At 40.5% G+C, this 16,124-nt stretch overlaps 4 protein-coding genes across 4 annotated transcripts; 2 read left to right on the forward strand and 2 right to left on the reverse strand.

Annotated features, from left to right (window-relative positions):
- Positions 1–1,764: 1,764 nt before the first annotated feature.
- On the reverse strand, positions 1,765–3,954 carry EAF01_011960 (uncharacterized protein; the record flags this gene model as incomplete). Its single annotated transcript, XM_038920218.1, has 1 exon — positions 1,765–3,954. The coding sequence occupies one exon, from the start codon at positions 3,952–3,954 to the stop codon at positions 1,765–1,767; it is 2,190 nt and encodes a 729-aa protein (XP_038764270.1).
- Positions 3,955–5,887: 1,933 nt separating this feature from the next.
- Positions 5,888–8,166, forward strand: EAF01_011961 (uncharacterized protein; the record flags this gene model as incomplete). Its single annotated transcript, XM_038920219.1, has 2 exons — positions 5,888–6,745; positions 7,066–8,166. 2 exons carry the CDS (start codon positions 5,888–5,890, stop codon positions 8,164–8,166), a joined length of 1,959 nt encoding a protein of 652 aa, XP_038764271.1.
- Positions 8,167–10,656: 2,490 nt separating this feature from the next.
- Positions 10,657–11,256, forward strand: EAF01_011962 (uncharacterized protein; the record flags this gene model as incomplete). Its single annotated transcript, XM_038920220.1, has 1 exon — positions 10,657–11,256. One exon carries the CDS (start codon positions 10,657–10,659, stop codon positions 11,254–11,256), a length of 600 nt encoding a protein of 199 aa, XP_038764272.1.
- A 1,365-nt stretch (positions 11,257–12,621) lies between these two features.
- On the reverse strand, positions 12,622–12,960 carry EAF01_011963 (uncharacterized protein; the record flags this gene model as incomplete). The annotated part of the gene is made up of 1 exon (XM_038920221.1): positions 12,622–12,960. The coding sequence occupies one exon, from the start codon at positions 12,958–12,960 to the stop codon at positions 12,622–12,624; it is 339 nt and encodes a 112-aa protein (XP_038764273.1).
- Positions 12,961–16,124: the final 3,164 nt, after the last annotated feature.

The following is a 16,124-nucleotide window of genomic DNA, read 5'->3' on the forward strand; positions in this document are numbered from 1 at the left end:
ATTTTATAAATATAATTAAATCTATTTATTTACTTCTTCTTTAAGATAAAATATAGTCTATACACTTTTGAATTCTATAATTATAAACTTATCCTTATTAAATCGAAAATAGATTTCTAACTACAAAAGGAAAATGTCGAATTCCTATTAATTACCTTAATACTTATCTAGTAAAACAATTTTAAGGATTTCGTTGATAATAATCTCCTATAAAGTATTAGTCATCTCAATATTATTAATATCTACTACTAATACAAACTATCCTATCGCAGTATTTCTAATTGTTATATTTCAATAATAAATTATTGAATTAATACTTAAAGCAAAAAGAATACTTAAAATATTATAGAAGCTGCTTCTAGGGTTATATGAAAGTGTTTAGAGTTCTTTTAAGATAGTTTAAATTAAACTTTAAATAGGAATTCAATAAGGTTATAATTAATTATAATTCTTGTAATTATAATAATAAAACTAATAATTGTTCTTGAATATAAAGATCTATATTATAATAAAACCTATTCTTTATATAAACCTTCATTCTAAAGTCGATCAATAAATCGATTAATAAATTAATTAATAAGTCGATCAGCTTTGAATTATATAATATTTATTCTTAAACTCTTATTCTTCTAACTATTCTTTTATTTTAAAACTAATCTTCTAAAATATTATTAATCTTAGTCAAATCTATTTCCATTCCTTATTTCTACTTTTCTTAAAATATAATATTCTAGGGCTTATATTCTATAATCTAGATTTACCTATAACTAATATTGATCTAGAGCCTGAGACTTTCTAAGCTGCCTAAACCCCCGTAATATCTTGCAGCTGAATCTCCAATATCTATAGTACTACCATAGCCTAAATGCCTACGATTCGGCCGCTATTACTAATCCGTTGTAACAATTAAACTCTAATTGACATAAATAGTATATCTTAAATTCTGAATATTGTTTTTGAAATCTATAGATCTATTTATAACCTATAAATAGAATCTCTGTTGAGATAAGAATTCGAAATAATATAACCTGAACATATCGAAGACGAATTTCATTAATCATTTTTTTCATCAATATAGATATAACAGGAAATTTAATAATAATAAATCATGAAATCCATTATATAAGAGTATTTTCTTTTATGTTTGAAAGAATTTGAGCTATTTTATAGGATTAAATATATAATTTCCTTTTAGCAACTTTAACTATAAGAATTGACTTAGGAACTTCAAAATACTCTACAGCCTTTCTAATTGATTTAAATTCCTTCAATTGAAATACAATAATAATATTCTATATCTTCTCTTCAATTTGAGAAAATATAAAAGGTAATTCAATATATATAGCAAAATTTATTGGGGTTTGAAGTTAATGATGGACTAAATGTGACCCGGTTCCTTATATAACCCGGTTCACTATAAGTTACGTTATTTAATTTCTTGACAGCATTTATAAGAGCAATCAAGTATTGATGAATATTCCCAGAGCATCAAGAAAAGATAAGGAAGTTCATTTCACGCAACATATATTCAAAACAAACACGCAAGCATTGAATCGCAAGTCATAAATGGGCTAAATTCAAGACTACTACAACTCTTAATCATACACAAGGGCTTCCTGCTTCTCTGCTCTGTTCTGCTCTGCGTAAGTATCGCCGCTATCTCGAAATAACACTATCATCAGAAATAGTAATATACTATTATAATCAATACTTTCGCTTTTTTGATCCATAATCCATAGTCCGTTCTCCATTGTTCATTATTGATCACTTAGCAAACTTCGAAGTTTCAGCTCCACCTGCACCGGCTCCCTTTGATGTACGAGGTTTAACAGTTGAAGGATTTGCAAAAGCCTTCTTTTCCTTTTCTTGCAACAAAAGGCGTTCAAGCTCCTCTTGAATCTCTGCAGCATTCTTCACGGCGGCTGGGGGAGGTGAAGGTGGATTTGGACACACTGTACCCGTCAATGGATATTTATTGAAGAATCGAGTAAGAAGTGGCCCTGCTAGACGAGGGTCCATCGCTTTGGCTACTCTTCCTTCATCGTCTTCACTTGGAGGTGGAGCCAGGGTCGTCTTGACTGGGACCTTGCGACCGACATGTGCCTTAAATGGAATTGGAAGACCTGGTGGAGGCAAGAGTCTCCTCTCTTGAGTCTTGATCCAAACCGGTTCTGTTGGCATTAGGGGCTTCGGGTAAAACATTGGTAACATTTCGTTTGAGGTTGGTGTGATTTCCTCCTGTAACGAGAGACCTCGCCGCTCATGGTGGGTGCGGGTGATATGAGCTCTCGCAGAACTAAAGTCTTTGAAACATGCCGCCTTGGGGTTAAGATTATTATTAGAGCTAGATTCTTTTTCTTTTCTTGGGCTACATTCAATAGGGTAGGTAGTCTTGAGATCCTCGTTGGGCTTGGCATAATCTTCATCATCAAGTCTTTTCAGAGCCTTCAATAGCCTGAGAAGAACTTTACGATCTCCCTTTTCCCATGTCGCCAGAGATTTGATGCAGTCTTCAAGTAAATCTGCCTTTTTGTTTCCATCTAGGCTTGTAATGCAATCATCGTCCAACGCCTGTTGCACTGTAACGTAAGCTTGCTTCTTGGGACTAACAGCGTATGTGTCGATAGTCTCAATCGGATCAATGGGAGATTCGCCCTCGGTGGTTTCTGTCAAAAGTGCCGATACCTTGGGTGTTTCCTCACTTTTGTTGGCTTTGTCTTTTCCATCTCTGATGAGAGGCTGTGTCATTTCTGGTTCAGAAGCACCACCCGAGCGATTTTTGACAGGGTATCTGAGAGGTTTGGGCGTTGTCTCTTCATGATTGCTGAGAGAATGAATAGGGTATCTCTTGGCAGAAGATCTGGGGCTTTCGTCAGAAGACTCTACAAAGTAGCCAACGATTCTTTTGGTAGGAGTGTAGTCATCTTTGGTCAAGAATTTTGATCCCGCTTCGACCTTGTACGACTGTGGACTATCTCTTCTCTTGGGTTCCTTGATCACCGAATCGACACCTCTGTAGGTCTGAATTTGTAGAGAACTTGACTGTGGAACAACTACTTTGTAAGTTGGAATTCCTGTATTTCTTTGGACTTTTGAAGGTGACGTGCTGATTGAAAAGGGTGGTCTTGAGAGCTCTCTGCCAATTTTGACTTCTTCAATGGGTTGCGGTTGACTGAAAAGATACTGTGGTCTGTGATGATGAAATTGTGTTTGCTGCTTCAAAGTTCTTCCGCACGAGACAATCGAAGGATCAACTGTCATTGGCCTGTTGACATATTCCGGATCTGGACAATCCCGGAGGAGACCAGAACGAGCAAGCTGCTCTCGAATACTAGCCTCAAGACTTCTATCAATTTGAGGATAAATCGAAGTATCAGATGCCACACTAACGCCACGTGAGCTTAATCCAAAAGCATCTCGAGGATAGTGAGAATGCTGAGTATAGTGTGTTTGGCGTTCAAACTTTTCACGTTGTGCACTTGGTCTAAGAGCTTGCTGCATCATAGTGCGTAAAGCAACTCGTGGGGACACTCTTCCAGTGTGCTCATCCCGACGCTCCTCGAGAACGGGAGTACATCCAGCATACAGTTCCTCGCCTCCTCCAGAACCTCGGCCGTTGTGGGCAGTCATGTTACGATGATGATTACTTGCATCAAGTGTCTGTGATGCTGCATGACTAGGAACCATATTGATGTTTAGCGGGCCATTATATGTCATTGGTAGTTGAGATTGAAAAGTGGCATATGGCAAAGAGTTAGAGACCATATTCTGATAATGACCATGATAAGGTTGTGGAAGATAGGTTATTTGCAGTGGTAAGTTTGCTGCATTGTCGCCATTTGAAAATGGAGGCTCCTGTCTTTGTGGCCTCAACACTAACCTTGGGGGATCGGTCCCTCTAGCTTGGTTATTCCTAAGTACCAGCCGTGGCTTTCTTTGCTCATAATGAACCATTATTCTTGTTATCTATCTCCCTGATCAAAGTAGGCGCCTGGAGTGAGTATTCTTCTAGTAGCGAGTCTGTCGATTCCAAATCAACGCCGTTGTAATTCTTATGTAACAGTGCCACCCACAGTTTTATCCAGGCGTATTGCAGAAGAGTCAATTTGGACTTATGCTCTGAACAAGGGCTTGCCTCGTCTTGATAGAATCAGCCTCTTAATCTCGGAAGAAAATGGGAAGTGTCAAGGTACTCACCAGTACTTCCTGAATTATCAATCCCAGATGCGTTTGAATAGTCGTAGGTGGATCCTTCTATAGAAGAGTCACCGCCAAAAACCCAACGATTTGTGTCGAGTTTAGTTTCTAGCTCAAGCGTCAAACGTTCCAGAATAGCCTTCTGGTCCTTGTGAAGTTGGAAAGTCCCCCGAGCCGGTTTTGAAGATTTCGAGCTTCATGTGGAAGATAAAGGAGTTAAGGTGAAAGAGTGCGATCCAGACACAGATTTGATATTAGAATGAGCAGCGATATCCTTGAGGAATGCTTCTCTTGAATATTTTGAAAAATGCACGATGCCTGGCAACAGCTCTTCTTTGTGTAGAGTGAGAGGATGAGAAGTGTTGAAAACGTGGTATGCCAAATCTGAAGGCTTGACACCGATCTTCATGGAAAAGCAAGCCTCAAGATATATGAAGGATTGGGACGAGAAAGATTCTGTGTGACAGAGAGCAGGGGGTAGCTTATGTTTAATGTAGAGAAGCAAGAATTGTTTGAGTGTGTGTCCGGTGGTCGTGGTAGGTTGGGAGAGCAAAATTTGTAGCGATGTTGCTGTGTGCTTGATTGTTGAATGAGAATTGGAAGAGGATGACAAGAAGAGGGCTTTATTTTAGATGAACATGTCAATATAGCATGGAAGGAGTAGCCGTAGTTCATTCTAATGTGACAAGGGAAGGTGTGAAGTTGTCGGCGTTATTCGCTGAACTTGGAAGGAAAGAACAAGAGAAAATATGTGGCCTACTATGTACTTACAGACGCCGGTATGTTTGGAGGTTATTAGACAAAATAGTGTATTCATGAAATCCAATTTTTCGAATAGATCAGGTCTCCCCACGTATCTAAATCACTGAACCTTTGAAGTCTAGCCAGGCCAATCTGTCATTGGAAATAGTGAAGTTATAGAGAAGAGAACATATATGTTTAAAAATCCTCGTCTAGACCTCAGCGCTCAAAGTATCTTGCGCACATCTCTTGGGTCCTGAGACCTCTTTTTCGACAGCATATCGAGGACCATTTATCACGGTCCAATTGTATTTTAATTGCGTGGTCAGCTTGGGAAAAAGCAGATCACAATTATGGTATGACCATAATTAGAAGGTTGGATTTGGAAATTGGCCCTCCGACGATTCCAGGAGACAACACGACTTTGACGTTCTCCAGAAATGAGAATTAGGTCTTTCACCTTATCTACCGAGGTACCTACCAAGTCACATCCTATTTACCGCGAGATAAGAAGGTGTATTTACTCGACTCGGTGTTCTTCCTTCCAATGTGTTGTAGGAATTATGATAGCAAAGAGATCAAGAATAAATTGTCGTCAAGTTTTCAATATCATCGGGAGGAGAGATAGAAGTGGCTTGAGTGCGCTACCTAAAGTGGCTCAGTGGCTGAAGGTAATTTATTTCTAAGGTTAATTTCCAAGACTACTTATTATTAGGAAATCAAGTGAGTGATTACGTCCACATTTCTATTCCACGCCGCAAAGTTACTAAAATAACATCGAAGAATGTTCAGTCCTTCGATATTATCGACTCTTATCATTACTCTCCAGAATGTTATGAACTTCTACTAACTATAAACCCAATTGCATATCAACATCTTATGGTCCATCGCGGACACGCTGCGTGTGCAGTAAACACCTACAACAACAACAACGATATCAGGCGACAACATGGCAAGTATAACTTTACGCAAGAGATTAGCACTTCTATTTACTATTTCGATCTTCACCATCGCTCTGATATATCATTGGAGACTTCAGTATTCACCTCAAATCTCAGAGGAAAGGTTGCGTCCAAAGCCCATACTCCCGGAAAAGCCTGGTCTTATCAAGGAGCCATCTGGTCATGATGATACAAAGCTTCAACACTCAACAGCCTCCATTGGTACAAGCACATCCATTGATACCATGACACAGACATCTGATATTCCAACTCCTTCTAGCATCTCATCAAGCCCGAATGTTACGATTTCTCAGGGAACATATATCGGAAAAGAAACATCAAAATATCCACAAGTCCTCGAAGAGTTTCTTGGAATTCCTTATGCATTACCACCAACAGAAGATCTCAGGTTTCGACCTCCTGTCCCAGTGAACACATCAACAGCAATTTTTGACGCCACAAAACCCGCATTGAGATGTATGTCTGGTCCAGATAATCAACCTCAAAGTGAAGATTGTCTTCATCTGAATATTCATCGGTCCAAGAGCACCACGAATTCATCAAGCGAAAAATTGCCGGTTTTGGTGCATGTTCATGGAGGAGCTTTCAATTTTGGGTATGCGAATGATAGGGGAATAGCATCTCTGGTGGGCTGGTCTAAACAACCTTTGATTGCAGTCACATTTGAGTATAGAGTAGGAGCTCTGGGATTCTTGCCATCGAGGCTAATGGCTGAAGAGAATGCGTTGAATTTGGGCTTGAAAGACCAGAAGTTGTTGTTGGAATGGGTACAGAAACATATTTCAAGCTTTGGCGGTGATCCAGAAAACGTTACCTTGATGGGTCCCTCAGCTGGAGCTCATTCTGTGAGTTTTATTTTCAATTCATGACAATCGTGACTAGCTCCTTCCTCATAACTAATCTCAAGCGACACTCGTCTGCTTACTCCAATAGTTTGGAGTGCAACCTGATAATGACGCTTTCTGAATTCCTCAAACCGCTCGAGGCGTTTAATCCTTTTGCAATATTGATCTGTTTGGATAATATTTGTAGTCAAATCCTAACCAAATTTATGCAACTTTTCACGCCTTAGAAGTTCTGTAGTTCAGGATAATGGAAATACTGCCTATGCTGAAGACTTAAAGATACGGTCAATACATCATTGTAGATTCTAATAGCAATTCAGATCGGTCATCATATAATGAACAATAATGGCTCCCCTCCCCTCTTTGCTAAAGCAATCATTGAATCTGGGGGACCAACAGCTCGAGCTGTCTATCCTTACGATAACCCTCTCCATGAGATTCAGTTCTCAGAATTCCTAGACAAACTTGAGCTTTCTAGCACTCCGCGTGCCGAAATTCTTTCGAGACTCCGCAGTCTTCCTGTCTCATCCATCAAAGCGGCCTCGGAGCAAATCTTTGAAGCTTACAATCCCTCTCTTCGTTGGGCCTTCCAACCATGCATTGATGAACCTGGCCAAGATAGTATTATTCCAATACCTCCAATTGAGGCCTTTTTAAACAACACATACCGTCACATTCCCATTCTTACTGGTTACAATACCAATGAGGGGTCTATTTTTGTTCCTAAAACCGTTGATAAAGCAGGTTCCTTCCTCGACTTCTTCCATGTTCTCCTACCCAATCTTCCTATGGAAGATCTCTCAATCATTGACTCCCTTTACCCAAATCCTGAATATAATCCAGACTCTCCATACGCCTTCAACAACACAGCTCTTGAAGTGGGAAATCAATATCGACGCCTCGATAAAGCATATGGAGATTATGCGTACATAAGTCCTGTGCGCCAAACTGCCTATTTTGCTTCTGGGGAACATCCCTATGAGCAGCCCTCTTCAAATTCAAGTTTGCTTAAATCAGCACCAGTCTATCTTTACGAATACGCAGTTAACAGTAGTGTGCTTCTTGGGGCCTCTCACGGTTCTCAATACCCATTTCCTGCATATGCATCCCAGGTGATTGATAAATCCACAACGACCAAAGAGATCGCAGGCTTGATGCATGCTTATTGGACATCCTTCATAATATCTCCGACGGGAAATCCGAATGCAATTCCGGGTAGATATCCGACTCGAATGGTGTGGCCAGAATACAAGGGTGGGGAAGGGAAACGACAAAAAATGATTTTCGGGAGAGGAAACGATGAGATTGCGGGAGGTAAGGAGAAGGGTGTGGTGGTAGAGATTGAAGAGGATAGGAAGGATAGAGTGGAGAAGGAAGCTTGTGAATTTTGGTGGAAGAGGGTGAAGTTGTGGGAAAGATGATTTTAGAAGGGGATGGTAGTGAAAAGTGTATGATGTAAAAAGATGGATCATCATCGTATTGTTGAGTACATGAAAATTGGGATGCATGGAGCAAACTCACTCTTAATCTAAGAAGTTTCATCTGTAGGACTACAAATGTTTACACATAGCGTGTTACCTGGTAGCATAATATGTTGCATTATTTACTTTAAAAAAAAGGGATCATTATTCCGTATTTAACTGCTCTACTCCCATTCGATACCCGAAAAGAAGACCTTGAATATTTGCATCAAAAGAAATTGGTCGCTGCTTTGATTCCTCTCCTGTTCTTCATACTAGCATCCCAGTGAACTGTTGGAAATGACTTAGATAATTCCAATCATTCAAAGCATTTTGGCTTCCAAATTATGATATATCTACCCCTATCTGCCTGTTATACATATCGGAGAACTTATAAACGTTGAGCTTCTAATTTAGTCAAGCCAGGAAGAATAAATGCTACTAGTTGCAAGTGAATTACATATTATGGATACATGATCGTGGGAAGCTGTTGAGAGGCAATGGACTGGGTTTGTATTATCTTAAGTAGGATTCATAAAATCTAAGATTTATTTTCTAACAATTGGAGTTAGCATGCTTGATAGAAATCAATTATGAGCATTCGGTTTTTGCTTTTTCTTAAGATAGTATCATCTCATGGTGGTTGAAAACTGGAAATTCTATTTATTAGTACTTCTGAGATATTAGATAGATTAGCTCATTCCAGTCAGTGAATGAGAGACTAATATTCATGATTCACATATGTGGATGGGAATACTAGCAACAGACGCTAAGCTCCATCCTGAGACTTATTGTTAGCGTTGTTATCTAGCGTTTCTTAAATAGAAGTGAATCGAAGGGAATATATATTGTAAAGATCACTCTGTTGCACGTCTGCTCGATCTCGAAATCGACGTCATTATGTTGAGAGAACCAATAGAATGGTGAGCGCAAAGGTGGAGGCTTCGGGGGAGCTAGTAGATTGTTGTTAGGGTTAGAAATGTACTTTGGAAGGGATATCAGTGCGAAATAGGATGCAGAGTTATGTTTGGGATTATAGTAGATGGTATGGAGTTGATGGATAAGTGAACTATATAGAGTGATGAGTAGTTACTATTTTATGCACGGCAAGTTGATATGATTTATGTTTTGAAAAGAGGGTATGTGTGGGAATCTGAAAATGCCGGGTGAAACCATTCGATGTATAAGTTCTAGACTGAGAATTATGTAGATGTACGAGTATCAGACAAATACCAATCTCCTTCCAGGTGTATTGGTAGAGCATTTATGTTATTTTTTTGATAGGAGTTAAGCATACACTATAAGGTTATAACAGTAACCGCTTCAGCTGCTTTGAAAGAAAGAGATATTACCACGCGATACTGATATGTCAAGATGACATTAATAACTGAATGCATATTCTATTTAAAAGCCAAAAATCCTTTGAGTTGTTCTTATAATGGAAGATAGCTAGAGGGTCAAGGGAAACTATCAGTATCGTCGCTTTATATATTATATACATGTCAAAATGTATTAGATATCTGCCAAAAGCATAAAATGATAGTCGAGAAATGAGAAAGTCGTAGTCCAGCCTCCAGAATCCATCTTCCAGCATGTCTCTTAAAAGAATACCGGACACCTTCCGAGACAGTGTAACATGCATTCTAACACTTCCTTTAAATTTTCGACGAAAATGTTGATAAACATGCACTGGGATTTATACCAACTTCACTTCACGTATATAAAAGGCCTTTACGACCAGTATATGGCCTCAAGCCAGCCGACTGGTTTGCTTATGTTCACCGACATATACGTGGCAAGGTGATATTCGCGACCAAATGGTCTCCTTCTAAATCCATGTCCTGCCCAAAGAGTCCGGCGGCATTGTGCAGTACAAGTATTGCCTGCCTGTGTGAGCATCCTCAGAGACCTTGAGGGCAATGAAAGAATCATTTATGATATGGTTTGGGATATATTAAATGTCTTCCCTATTTGCCATAAGAATAGTAAACAGGCATGATGAAGTTGCTTACTTGCAAGAATCTACTAATGCCAACATACCTCTTCGTGAAATGTATGATATCGAGAACTAAATATGCATACTTTCATTCTCCACATATTATCAGAAAAGATGATGATATACATGTACTAGAATCTACCAGCCTCAAAACACGCAATCTAAATTCCTCTTGGCCAGTTCAACGGATTTAGGCCAGCAGGCCGACCGAGCAGGTCAAAAAATGTTCATAGACATCCAAGATATTATTTAAATACTTCCCAAGCCAAGGTTTACTTCACACTCATACAATATTCTCAAGGTCTTCATCTCCTCTCAACTATTAGCCACACAATTCAATCTCACGAGTAAAGTACACACCTTGAAAGAGAGCGAAATCGCACAGCATAAAACACAGACCCAATATTCTGGAAATATCCATTCCATCACAACACTATCCAATTCCGCGCCCAAATATGAAAAAGTCATCTCACCATTCCCATCACAGCACAGATCGTACACCTAAAGCTCATAGAGTCGATACCAACTCATCTCATGGAGATGGTCATATATCAGATTCGTCTACTACAACACTTTTGGGTGCCGGGAGCAAGAAGCAGAATCTGAGTGGAAGACATAAGGAAAAGTATTTGCCTACGAGAGGGTCAGAAAACCGGAAGCAAGAGACTAGTAGTTCTAGAAGGCAAGAGGAGAAACCCCCAACCTCCAATCATCCCTACCGTCAAATTATTACCACCGACCAAAAAGCCCATGAAGAAAAACAAAAGCCCTCCAAAAGCACAAGATGTCCCACCGATCCTGTTGCGCGAGTCCGGTACAAGTACTACCAGATTGAAATAGAAAGGAAACTAGGGAAAGCCAAGAGAGAATTGCAGTTAGAAGAAAGATACGATTGGAGGGCCGCCGATTCATGTGTACCCTATATTCGATATATCCGGGACCTTGAAGAGCTGGCTCAGGAGATCAAGAATATCAAGGAACAGCGTTTGGCACCAGGGAAGGCCAAGAAAGCGTTAGACGAGCTTTTGGAGATCAGAGGTCATCTGCTTGAATAGACCGACTAGTCCCTGGAAAGCAGATGTCCCCGGCCAAGAAACATCTATGTACTTTGAGTGATCTTGAGATTATTATGATGATCTGGATACAGCCATGTTTTTAGGATCTTACTGAATCCAAATACATGTTTTGTTTTAAGAACATATCAAAATTAATCATCAAATATCAAAAACACAAGATTTTAGATACGGATTTCTTGTTTTAATACATTCCTTATCAGAAGCACTAGCAAAGACATCTGCTTTTCGAGGATACATTCCATCTCCGATCAGAAACTAGTCGACCGGTTGGAGGAGCCATCTTTTTCAACTTTAGCTCTCTTGAGGAACCCTTGATGAACTGATGGTGAGAAAATAGACTTGGCGGATACGATGTGGGTGCACTTGCACAGTTGGCGGCTGTCGTTGTGGCTTGGGGCGGAGGCTTAAGGCAGGCGTCAGGTTTGAGGTTTTGTATGCATTTGTAAAGTTTTGCTGTTAGAGGCGTATTGACTTGGTTGCATTTTGTCCTGCTGTCCTCATGATTTGTTTTCGCAATGTTTGTCTGAATGAAAAGGCCTGTGAATCCGTCGCGGGGTACTTTGATACCTTGATCTTATACCTTAATCGAAACTCATGGGATTTTCCATTTTTCTTTCTACACGATACGGTTTTTGAATCATTCAACTTGACTCTGGTGTTCACAGCTTTCTGAAAGATTGAAGTCCTAAAAGAATAATCACTTCCATTCCCTAATCTGTATGGTATTACATGCATTTCCATATCCTCCCAAGTCATCTGCAATGTACTGGTTCGCCTGATGTCTAAATACAGAATCAAATAGGAGAAGAAGAAGAAGAAGAAGAAGAAGAAGAAGAAGAAAAATGAAGACCGATGTTGTATCATTTGCCTCCATGTCTTCAAATTGGCAAAAACAAACTGCACCAAAAACTCCTGATAATGCCGCCACACGAATCTAAAGACTTTGAATGGGTATTTGACGTCTAATGATGATCAATACATGGACTGTTCGAATATCGGTCGCTAGTTAAATATGTAGAGAGATACGATGATTGTGGTTGGTGGGAATCGTGAGCCAAGCGGAAAAGTGTATATTCTCCCGACGAGTCGCATTCTTCCAGAAGGTATGCCTTATTAACGCCATTTGTAACTCCATCGGCATCGTGCAAAAAGATCCGCCTTCTATGTCCAGATTTCAGTATCCATTTCCTTTCGCTTTATATCGTATTTTATCTCCTGTCTCGTCGCACATTACCATCTCTCTCCTACCAAATCCATCTCAGGAGATGTATCTGCTGCTTTCATCATGTCCGACTCCAATCGCTCTGCCGCTACATCAGAATTCTACTCGACTGTCACATCCCTCTAATGACTTTTCCCAAACATTGCGGTAGGCAAAGCTCTCTTGCTCTTAACTCCCCCCACGGTTCCTTGAATAGTTCCTAATCCCACACTCCCGACCCGAGGAGTAGCTCCGATCGCCCAAGTTCCTAAGGCTGTTGTTGCAAAGGTCTGCGTGTATACTGGTATGTATGAGACAGTCGTGACGCTACCCACTGTGTAAAGTGATGGAGCCGAAATAGTCGTGGTTGCCATCTGAGTGGCTGCTGATGTAGCAACCGCACCACCTAAGCCTGCCTGTGCATATGTGAAGGCTGGAAGAAAGGCGAGGAGGGATAAAGTGTACGTCGAGGAAAGATGCATTGTTGTGATGATGGTGGTCTTGAGATGCAATGAGGTCCGGTAAATCGAAGACAAATTGTTTTCCTATGTCGGAAAGCCGGTAATGAATCTCAGTTCAAATCTTATCGGTAGTGTGACGTATCGCAGTATCGAAGTTTTCAGATATCTGCTGGTTTGTTTTCGCTATGGTTATCGTAATCGATCAATAATTTCGTGTCCGTTGGGTTAGGAAGTTCGTAATCTCTTTGTAAATTGTTATGTCGCAAAATGGTATGAATCTCTAAACTTACTATTCTTGGAAGTAACTAACATGAAAGGGGCCAAAAGTGGATACGTAGCCACTTTTGTGCATTTGCCAACCTTATCCCGTCTTAGCCAATGTGGCTTGATATATTGTGGCTCATGACAGTGGCGTTTATTACAGAATCCCTTTTGCGACTATTAACAAGATGAAAGTTTATTTCAAATCATATCAATATCATCTTGATTTTGAACTTTCAAAAAATCAATCTGACTTGACAATGTATGATGCATTGAAGTTTCAATAGTATCAAAGGATAAAATGCTAGTGATATTAGATTTTGAAAATAACTCAGGGACGTTTTTTCGGCTCAAGGAGCTGCTGTCGATATTAGAATGTTAATTATGTCCCTGAGATAACCTTTCATATATGGAGAAACCCAACTCTGAGGGCAATTTCACTGTTAGTCTTCAGTCAAATTATCGAAAAATCTTGTTGGGTACTGACCACATGACAAGCATCAAGTGACAAAGGAAGTCGGCTTGCGACTTTCGACTATGGTTTATACATTCTAGCTATATGATAGAGACATTCTTACTTGTATCCAGAGTGAATATCACATTGCATACCACTCCTTCTTAACCGCCAATCAAGAATAAAGCATTTGACAAAATGCAATTCGGTCTCGAGGAGAATGGCGGTGCCAAGATCAATAGTTGCACTGAGGGCCAGGTGACATGAACTTTCGACCAATTACGAGGAGCAAGATTCCCATACGCACAGCTGCTCTAGATTTTCTCCCGTATCAATGGGGGTTTGCCCTAGAGACGTTTAGACCCTGAACTCTTCACCAACTTTCAACTGACGTCAAGGCTTTTGGTGTCTGTCACAGCCCTCAAGCGAAGTTTTCACTGCATACAAACCCTTCATGGTAAGGATCGTACAGAACCTCACGGTTCAGTACATCCGAGAAGATCCTTATCGTCATCTAAGATTATTCTGTATCTGATAACGTCGAAAAGTGTTGATAGTAAAAGTGTTGTTGTGGAGGTTCGTTATGTGTGTATGTATCATTGTTTGTTCGAGGCTTCCAATCCCCAAGTGAGATCAAGGACGCCAGGAGAGGAAGGTGTCCAAGTTTCTAATAAGCGATGCCTAACTTGACTAATAGTCATACAGGCTGAGTGCTTCAGTAGGGGTTATATGATTGCTATTGCTCGTCGTGTTGATCTCTCACGCGGGTAATCCAGCCTTCCTCTTCAGTGCCGAAAGGTTCCCCAGCCTTTGATCTCTTGCTCCCAATCACTTCAATTCTAGCTGAAAGTCGAATGCAAATACGATGCAAACAGAACAAAAAACAATAGAATGAATAAAAGAGTAAACAATAAAGCTTGAACTAGCCTATTAATCTAGGTTATCTTCGGCTGGTGGGAAGCGAGGGCAAATATTTGACAAATAATTGTGAGATTTAGTCAAAAACTTAGCTTTGCGGCCCCTTTAGTAGTGTCTACGAGTCACGGTATAGCTTTGAAAGGTGTCCTTTCTGAAAAGGTCATAACAGTCTTTCCAGCTTTGCAAAAGTGCAAGCGGAAGGGGGGATTTCCATTTTCGCAGGAGCAAAGCATACGAGCATTTTCTAGGCTGCCTCGCTGCTCAGCGAGCGCCCGATGAGCAGACAATATATGACGTAGGATGATCTGCAGCGAGGCCGCCGATATGGAAATTATAAAGCGCTACACGTCCTAGATATATCAAAAGCCATAATGTTCATTTGAGCCCCTCTACCCCTCTTTGATTCATATCGTATATACCCCGCCTAGCCTTGTAAACTATTGGAATTTGCATGTGTCTCATCATTCCGAGTTTGCCGTCTTCGTACCATGTGCATTATGCATGGAGCAAATTGCATAGCCACGATAACGAGTCTGCCTCGTCTTGCCCTATAGGAGAGATATGTGACTAGACATGTTGAATCATAGATTGAGCTTAGCGCTGCTTGCGCCTACCCCCCGAAAGCGGGGTGGATACCTCAATCCTTGCAGACACCTGCCAGAAAGGGGATTTAGTGTCGAGCTAGTTTACCATTCTGTGGTACGTGCTAGTTTATTCGAGTTACCCGTCAGATAGGCGCCAGGTGGGGTAAACGTCAGATGTGATGGGTAGGTAAAGCTACGAATGCTCGACATTGCTTTTCCCGTCTGTGGTTTTGCTGTAGCTCCCACTGGACTATACATTTTGTGGCTTCGATATATCCAACTAGGGAACCTAGATTTTTATTGGAAAGGTGACATTCTGGTGTTTTCTTTTGCTATGGAATATAAATTACATTTCCTGAACCTAGGGCACAATAGACGCCGTTTCAAGAGGCGAGGAATGTATTGATCTCGGATGCATTTGGATGCATGTCTTAGATAAGTACGCAGGTAAGTATCAATAAGGGTTGAGCCACTCTCATTCACGAGTCCCGGCGCCTGAAATACGGCAAGAGAGCCGACAAATGTTTGAGACGTGGTGTGACTTGTGTGAAGGGTAATGCAGTGGTGAAAAGTGTTGAAATCTAGTATTTAATCAGGGATAGCGCATGTCTGTCGTTACTCATTGCAGACTGATAAGAAGCGAGATTTTCCTTTTAAACTGGAGTCCTCTAATCAAAACCATTTGAACTTCAACGAAATATTAGCCTCAACCTACTGAGACTAGCTACAGATATGTTCTTCGTAACGGGCCAACAAGTTATGGGTACGAAACTTTTTTTTCATCACTAGCCGTGCCTTAAAACCTACCCTTAGAGCTTACTGGCGCCACTTAGAAGTTCAAGAAAGGAATAACATATGCAGCCCGAGTTCGAAGGTTCCACGGAGAAATTTGGGAATTCACGCTGGCTTGAGGCTGTCCACAACTTCGTTTTCAAAGACCCACCTCCAGCAGTTGACCCAGAAAATCA

This window comes from Botrytis porri (genome assembly GCF_014898465.1).
Source record: "Botrytis porri strain MUCL 3234 chromosome Unknown BPOR_028, whole genome shotgun sequence".
NCBI classification, from domain to species: domain Eukaryota; kingdom Fungi; phylum Ascomycota; class Leotiomycetes; order Helotiales; family Sclerotiniaceae; genus Botrytis; species Botrytis porri.